We start from the raw sequence: 9053 nt of genomic DNA on the forward strand, positions 1-9053 counted from the left end.
TTCTTCCACTGGTTGCTAAAAGTGATTCATTTCCAATGCATGTCTATCTTTGAGATTCAAAGATATCATATAGCCTCTTACCCTTGTCCCCAAAATCCAGACTTATGAATTTCCCAGATATGGCAAGAAAGCCACAGTCGGGGCAGTCTAAGTGAGTCTTACCTCACAAGTCCTTTTCTTGACTCTACTCATCTGTCTTACTGGGGCTAGTTGGCTCCTAAAAATCTCTGAAGACAACTTCCTCCCTCCCTCATTGCTGAGAGATGCCAGGGAAAAGTCTTCCTAATAAAACACCAACCATTTGCAGCAATTTTATCTGCAAAGATTTCCTGCTGTTGCTAAATGGTGTGGTTGCTTGGTTTGTTATTTAAAAGAGTGACCCTAGTGAGACCAGAGGCCTGCTGAGGAAAGTGTCCTATTTCAGAGGAATGTAAGTGGAAGGAGCTGGAGGGGAGAGTGTCTAATTGAATTCTATAGATGTCCCTAGAGTATAGTGGCAGTGATGACACCTTTGCCGTAGGGCTACCTCTTCACAACCCCTCTCCCCCACTAGTACCACCAAGCCCTTCTATATCCTAAGAAAATAATATATTAGAAATCCCCATGAGAAGCTAAGGATTGAAGTTCAGAGCCATTTGAAGCTGCACTGGGGGTGCCAGGGAGATAGCTCAGTGGCATAACTGCCTGCCTGGGTTTGATTCCAGGGAGAGAGAGAGAGAGACAGAGAGAGAGAGAGAGAGAGAGAGAGAGAGAGAGAGAGAGAAAGGAAAGAAGGGAAGAAGGAAGAAAAGAAAGACGGAACGAAGGAAGGGAAGGAGGGAAGGAGGGAGGGAGGGAGGAACTGTGCCCAGGAGAAACAGAAGGAAGTAACAATGGAGACATGTGAGGAACACAGGTTCAGTACATAGACAGGGGGACCCATCTAAGTGAAAGTGTCTAGCAGGCAGGTTTATGCCCCCAGAAATTCAGAGAACCAGAACATGAGGTACAGCAACCACAGAAATCTCTTTTCTGGTGGAAAAAGACAAGAAATCAAGTGAGGCTGGCCTCTTGCTCTGGCTAGCTGTGTCCTTCACATGGGTGCCTAAGGCATGAACAGCCTGCTACACACAGTCCTTACTGCTGCTGGGGTGGCTACACTTGAGAAAATGGAGCTGGGCGAGTGTGGTCCCCTTGCCAGTAACTTCTATTGAAAGAGCTCAGAGGACCAAGGAGAGGCACTTTGCTGATGAGCCACTGAGTGCCTCTCAGATGTCTGATAGGTGGGAACAAAGGTTAAAGCCGTTGGTGGTTTCAGAGGCATGTGATTGGAGACCAGGCTTCAGAGATAAATTGCACTCTGGTCAGAATGATAATACCTGAAGATCACTATTGACCCAAAAGATGCTTTAAGTAAAAGGAGGCATTCCTGGGTCATATATTTGGGCTTTAAGGTAACATTCCCTTGATTTGTGTTGTTTGGCTAGATGTTTCAGTCCCAATGTTCCTTAATGGCTAGCTTTTATCTTAAATAGCAACATTTGAGGAAATAATCTGAATTGGATTTGAATTGAACAAACAACAGTGGGAGAAAGCAGGCATCTACAGAACTGATGCAACTGTAACTTTTTACAGGGAACTTTTAAAAGTCTGTTCCATTGAGCAAGTGTACCCTGAGTCTTGAAGAATATCATTCGTTCACTTCCCTGTGCCACACACTGTGCTGGGAAAGAGGACAGAGAGATGAGAAAGGTAGGAAGTCACTGCTATCCCAGAATTCACAAGGAAGTAAGATAACAAAGCGCATTATCATAGCTTGAGGAATGGTTTTATTGGAAAAGTACAAGATGCACTGAAGGCATATAGCAGGCTAATAGCCCAAGGCTCAGGAATGAGTTCTTTAGAAGTGATGCCAAGACAGAAGCCCTGGAAAAACATGATGAGCCAGGTAAAGGACCACCTGCATGTGGTGCGAAAAGGTGCTGGGGAGCACACTCAAGACAAAGGAGATAGCTGGAAGTGAGAGAGAACAGAGTATCGTCAGATCACTAAAGTAAGTTCAGTACTGCAGGAAGATGATATTCAAGTGAGAGAAGAGCACCAGGCAATTTTGGAAAGGCAGGCAGCACTCATGCTGTGGAAGACTTTATTAACTATGTTAAGGAGATTGGTCTTTATGATAGGAACAATGAAAAGCCACTGAAAGGCATTAAGCAGACAAACGATGAAATCACATTTTCATTTTAGATCATTCTAGCTGCAATGTGAATGAAAAAAAACAGAACTGAGTGCAGGGAGATAATTTAAGAGGCCCTGCAGCAATGCAGGTAGGAGGAGACGGACTGGGACAGATAGGGAAGGGAAGATGAAAACAAGGCAAAGCATTCCAGAGGAACTGAGACACGAAAATCCATATCGTGGGTAACTATGAGGGGTCAGGGATACAGAGTCAAGGACATCTTGGAAATTTTTTGTTTCACGCAACTTGGTGAGACGCTGTCTATTAGTGGCAGCTGCTATTTGGCTAGGAGACAGTGGAAAAGGCTTGCTAGAAGGGTTGAGCACTTGAGATTAGATACATTAAATTCTAAGGGCCATGGCACCAAAGGGATCATATCAAGTCATGCTTAAACATACATATAGAATTTTTTTTATGTATTTGGTACAAGATCTCACTACACAGCTCAGACTCATAGTGATCCTCCTGTTTTCAGCCTCCCTAGAGCTGGATTATAGGTGTGCACCACCACACCCAGACTCGGTGGCTGGCTCAGCGTGCACCGGTGCAGGGCCAGCAAGGCATGTGGTGGTGGGGATCAAATCCCAGTCCGCAGGCACTTAGTCCACTGAGCTGTAAACCCCAGGAAGGGAATCTGGCTAGAGATGTCAATGTAAGGAATATTAATTATATGCTTCAAAGTGATGTGAAGAAGGTATGGGAGTGAACCCTGAGGAGCACCAATATCTAAGGATTGAAAGGGCATGTAACAACCCCCAAAAATGTGGAGTGTGTTAAGCAGCCTTAAAACCAGAACTATTAGACAAGAAGAAGGAAAATCTAAGAAATCTGCATGTAATGAGGGATGACAGCTGGGAAGAGTGGGAGAGCAGAAAGCACAAGGTAGCAGAGTATTAGGACTGGATCATGTATACAGCCGCACTGAAGCTGCTTGTAATTTCTACCCTAAATTAAGAATAGGGTCTTAAAACTACAGTCTGGCTCCCTGCAGAGGTTAGAAAGTATAAGCAGGTACCCAACGAAACTTCATAAAATGTATTTTAATGTTCCCAGAGCACATTTTTCTAATAGTTTATTTCCTAAGCTAGGTGTAGGATAACTGCATACGTACTGCTTTTGTAAATGTTTTGTTCTCTGTCTAATATAGTTCAAAATAAGCTTAAAATGAATGCCCAGAGCATATTGTTCAGTAAAATAAAGTCAGGTAGTGAACAGCAGGTATTTCCATTTACATGAAATTTTAGATTGAGATCAGTATAGATATACCATATGTACACCGCAAGGTGTCTAGAAAGATATTCACTACTTATTTCAATAATGATTATCTGTGGATAGTTGGATTTAAGGTCATTTTAATTATCTTGTTCATGTTCTATTCTGTTTTTAGTTTTCACAATGTGCCTAAAGAGCAGTTTTCTACAAATAATAAAACTGTAAAAATACAGTGTAGTACCTTCTACCCCAACACAGTCAATTAATCCCTCTAAGAGGGACTCCAGCCCTGGCTGGGCTATTTGAGGTTTTGCTAACCAAACCAAACTAAGAACAATGGTCTTATTGTTAAAGACAGGGAATAGAGAAGCAAAGAAGACAAAACCACATTTTTTTCCTTTAAGGAAAAAAAAAAAATATATATATATATTTTTTTATATATATATATATATATTTTTTTTTTGGCAGAACCAGGGACTGAACTTGGGCCCTTGTACTTGCCAGGCAAGTGCTTATTTTACTGAGCTATCTCCCTGCCCCCCCAAAAGATTATTCTTTATGAGCTAGCAGGTCCATATAACCTGTTTTCCATTCCTTCCCAATGCAGCAACACTCCAGAGGAAACAGGAGGTGTGGCCTCTCATCTTTATGTCTGGTGCATCTCTCTGAATGACCAAGTGCAGCAGAGAGGCCTGGGTACAACTCCAAACTGATCCACTTACTTCTAAGCAAGACTGTGGACAGTTTACACCCATAGCCTTATTCTCCTCATTGTAAAGTTGAAGCATTTTAAAAACCAACTATCATATGTTTTCAAGGAATAAATGAAGACAATGATGCAAAACACTTAAGGTAACATGCACCACATAGTAAGAACTTAATCCATGGAAGTTATATAGAGCAAGAACACAGGACAGCAAGGTCTGGTTCTGTAACACTCCCAGTATCATGACAAACTACCCTGCCCAAGGCCATTCCCACACCAGTTGCCATCTTGGATGGCTCTTCACAGAGTCTGAACCCCCAACTTTAGTCTGTGAAGTGTCCCCTGGTCTCCACCACTGCATGCTCCCTGCTGCACACTCACCTATTGAGCATGTTTGACTGGTAGATTCTCTTCTCATGGGTGTTATAGCAACTGCTCTTGGGCTCGGGGATGAAGCTGTGCTCAGATAGCATGTCGGAAGCAGCGGTGGTGATTATGGCAATCCCGTCTCTCACTCTGGCAGGGAGGCCATAGTCCCATTCATCATATGACACAGAGATGAGGCCAGTAGGGAACTCTGAGGGCACCGTGTCGGTATCCCCTGCCACCAGACTCGGCACGATCCATGTGTAGCCATAGCCAGTCAGCCCTACTGAGTTAGCCACTTCAAAGATGTAGGTAGCTTCTTCCTTAGTACAATAAAGGAGAATAATGGGGCTTTGAAGTTTCTTGAGCTGGTTCTGGATTTTAGAATCTCCATCATCCAGGGACATGTCCAGTAAGAGGACTTCCTCCAGCTCCCAGCCCACAAAGCTATTCTCGATGGTGCTGCGGATCTTGTTTACAAAGTCTTGGTAGCCAGGGAAGTAGGTGGTGACAATAGAAAAGATGTACCAGTCATATTCTTCCATGATGTTGAGCATTACAGAAGCTTGCTGTTCAATTGATGGGCCAAACTGGAAGAACATAGAGGATTCATCCTAGAACAGTAAGGGTGTGAAAAAAAAGAGAGGGAGAGAGAGAAATCAAATCAAAGATGACAGAGATTTTGAACCTGTTGAATATAAAGGTTCACATCCATTATTTATCTTTTCATATAATACTTATAAATATTTTAATTTTCAATAAAATGTATTTTAAAAACCAGAATTCCAAACATTTATAATAATTTTCATCTAAAAGAATCTCCTTAGATTCAGACAAAATCAACATAAGTTTATACTCCCTTGGTCTCAGATCCTAAGACAGTTCCTCAAAATCATATTTTTTTAGGGCTGGGGAGATGGTGCACTAGAATAAGTGCTGCCCTGGTAAGCACAAGGGCCTGAGTTCAATCCCCTGTTCCACAAAAATAAAAAAATCACATTTGATTTTTTTGTATTTTAGGGAAGGATCTATAGGGTGTTCAGGGTCTCTCTACTAGATTGGACTCTTAGTGATCCATCTGTTTATAGCCTCCCAGGAGCTGGGATTATAGGCAAGCACCACCACACCCAGTCTCAATTGCCATCTCAGCATGCCCCGGGGACAGGGCCAACACAGCAGGCCTGTGGATTGAACTCCTGGCCCCTGTGCCTCCTTGCAGGCACTTTAATCCACTGAGCTATTTGGCTAGCCTCTAACATTGCATATGTTATTAATTCTATAGAAAAGCAAGTCACATAAAATAGAAGCAAGACTCTAGTAGGCTCATGTCAGCTCCAGATAGGCTTTGGTATCAGAGGAGTCAAACACACACATGCTCACGCAGACCCACACATGCGTATTCTCCAATTGTTCATCATATTCTCCAATTTTGGAATATCTTTATTACAGATGCAGATCATTCAGTACCAGAATAAATCATGTAAAATACCACCAATCTGTCCTTAGAACTATCTGTGATGATGGTTTAGGTTTACCTGCCCAGGAGATGGGTGACATAAAGGTTCTGGATACCAGGAAGCAGTACATGTAAATGTGTAACTGTTAATTAATAGCATTATCAATTATTCTATCACTTTGGCTCTGATAAGACAGGCACGTTAGAATAAGGCTCAAATGGTATATCTAAGCCACACATTAAAATTCCTAGTATTTAAGTACATACATGATTCTTTATTTTAAAGAAACAGGGAGGATTGTTCTTTTTTTTAAATTTAGGACAGGATGTACAGGGTGTATAGGGTCTCACTGTGTAGATTGGACTCAGTGATCCTCCTGTTCACAGCCTCCCAAGTGCTTGGAGGCTGGGATTACAAGAGCAAGCCGGGACTGGGGAGATGGCTCAGTAGAATAAGCGCTTCCCCGGCGAGCACAAGGGCCTGAGTTCAATCCCTGGTTCCACAAAAACAAACAAACAAACAAACAAACAAACTTCATCAAAAGGTAAATTAAATAGGAAAATAAGAATGCATTTTGAATTGTTATGGTCAAAACAGTTGCTCAGAGTGCAAGATGTGAACATAAAAACTTCTACAAGTGCAAGCCACCACGCCCAATCTTAATCACTGTCTCAGTGGGTCCCAGGGGTGGGGCCAGCAGGCCAGGGGATCGAACTCCGGGCCCCTGCCCCCTGCATCTGCCTAAGCAGGCGCTTTAATCCACTGAGCTATTTGGCCAGCCCTTTTTCTTTCTTTTTGCCCATATAAAGCCACAGGTTTGGACTGGCCTCTGCATCACACGTTCACCATTCTAGCAATTTTGATCATCTCTTATTTTTCCCTTCCTTTCAAGGGATAAGCCATTTAAAGTCTCCCCCATTTTAAGCTGCACTTCACCTGCCATGCTGAAATGTCAAGCCCTGTATTTTATCTCCACCTTATTGCTACGAGAATCTGAAGCTGCAAAACGAATACCCTCTCAGCCATGTCTTTCTCTTTCAGTCCATTTCCTGCTGATTTCCTCCTGGGTAATGGCATCTCTCTTCTTCATCTGTGCCTACCTCTCTTATCCAATGATTCATTTCCATTTTATAACAATCCAGGCTAATAAAATTGTGTCTCTCTCCAAGGGGCAGTTCCTTTTTATCCCTCAACTAAAGCTCCAAAATACAGTGACAAGAGACCAGGAAACTGGGCATTTAGACAAAATTATATAGTGATTTCTTGGCTTGGGAACATACTGTTGTATAGCTGAGAAATTGCTGAGTATTTCTTGGGCAGCCACTATTGAAGAAAATTACCAGGTGGGAAACATCCAGCAGGTGTGAAAGCCCCTGATTCAGCAAGGCAAGCTGCAGCCCCTTGGCCGTGCCAGAGTTGTATTTGCCCTTATGGTTTGGTCTCTTCTCATTCTACAGGCTACTCAAAAGGAAAGAGTAGATGCCTAGTTGTTTGTGGTGACTCTTTCTATTAAGGGGGAAGAGTGGTGATCCTGGCTCCCCCTGGCTGGAACACAGAGTTGAAGGGAAACCTCAAAAGATTATGGAATTCACAAAAGTAGGGAGGCTGGGGCCCCAAGAATGGGTGGGTAAGGAGAAAGGAATTCATTTGTGATAAATTTTATGATGCGTGTTCATTGCAAGTCCTGATCAATGGGTATAAACCCCTCTTCCTGGACTTCTACTACATAAGAACAATTTTTCAGACCTGTCCTGTGGTAAGGTGGTACTATGATCTAAATTTTTACGTTTCCACTAAATTCATATGTTGAAATTCTAACTCCTAAAATTATGTCATTAAGCATTGGATTCCTATGGGAAATTAGTTAGGATGTGAGGATGGCACCCTTATGAATGGGATTAGTGCCCTTATTATTTTTCTTAATAAAAAAGACTCAAAGTATTGCCTTGACCCTCCTACTTTGTGTGGATGCAGGAGAGACCACCTATGAAACAAAGAATAATCCCTTGCCAGCCAGCCACTAAATCTTTTGACACCTTAGCCTTGGGACTTCCCAGCCTTTCTACAACTGTAAAAACTAAATTTATATTGTTTGTGAGCTACCTAGCCTGTAGTATTTTTTCTAGCAGTCCAAAAAGACTGAAATAAATGGAAATAAGAGACAAGAAAGATTAATTATTCCAAGATTTATCAGGTGCTCATACAGAACCCCAGAAACAGTAAAGGAAGTCTGGTGACAGAGTGGCTTACTTTGAATAGCTATAGCTTTAAAGAAATACCTATTTGTTTTTCTTATTGCTTCTGGCTAAGGGAATGGGGGTCATTCTCCAATAGGAAATATTATTTCATGAGTTTCTACAAGCTCAGAGGTCACAGCAAAGTGTAAAAACTTTCAAATATACCTTACGGCATGATGGATGTACTCCCAATTGCAAATGAAGTCAGCCTACCTGTTCTGTGACAGGTAAACAGGTTTCATCAGAAGAAGATTCTTGAATACACGCACAGTTACACATACAGTGAAACTATCACTGGCCCCAATACAGGGCAAGAATTGGCTTTTAGATCCCCACCAGGCACTCTCATAGGGAGGTTTCAATTTGAAGAAAATTAATTTATTGAATACCAATGTGCCACTCCCCTCTCTTGGTCTTCTCCTAATACTCTGTTACACTTTCAAATGAACTTGTAAACATACCACCAGCTGTTATGCAAAATCATTGCATGGTGAGAATGACAAAAGAGAAAACAACGCAGCTCCCTCATACCCCTACCACAGCCACACCTCTCCTGAGTCTGTTGCCCTACACACCTTATCCTATTTTTGACTCCTCTGTCTCCATCAACACCCAGCTCAGCCATTTTATCTTGCTAATCTTTCATTAATTAAGGATGCCTTCTATGGCCATTTTATCTGGCACCAAGAGGAGGTTACTGAAGCCAACAGAAATCAAGAGACAGAGTTATAGTGTGGGCAAATGTTTCCCAGCATAATGAGTAGTCCAGTGTTATTAATTTAGTTGACACATCAATCTGGTGTATAGTGGCCTGGAATGGAACAGCTCTTTTTCTTTTTTTTTTTTTTTTTTTTTTT

General features: G+C 42.1%; 1 protein-coding gene across 1 annotated transcript in view; it reads right to left on the reverse strand.

The window, feature by feature from the left end:
* Window positions 1–9053, reverse strand: part of Grin2b (glutamate ionotropic receptor NMDA type subunit 2B) — a 438155-nt gene that overhangs the window by 184164 nt on the left and 244938 nt on the right. Inside the window, exon 3 of the mRNA XM_004626083.1 lies at window positions 4518–5116. Coding sequence (XP_004626140.1) covers window positions 4518–5116 — 599 coding nt within the window. The remainder of the gene's footprint in view (window positions 1–4517; window positions 5117–9053) is intronic.

This window comes from Octodon degus, unplaced genomic scaffold (assembly GCF_000260255.1).
Source record: "Octodon degus isolate 3935 unplaced genomic scaffold, OctDeg1.0 scaffold00012, whole genome shotgun sequence".
In the NCBI taxonomy this organism is placed as follows: Eukaryota; Metazoa; Chordata; class Mammalia; order Rodentia; family Octodontidae; genus Octodon; species Octodon degus.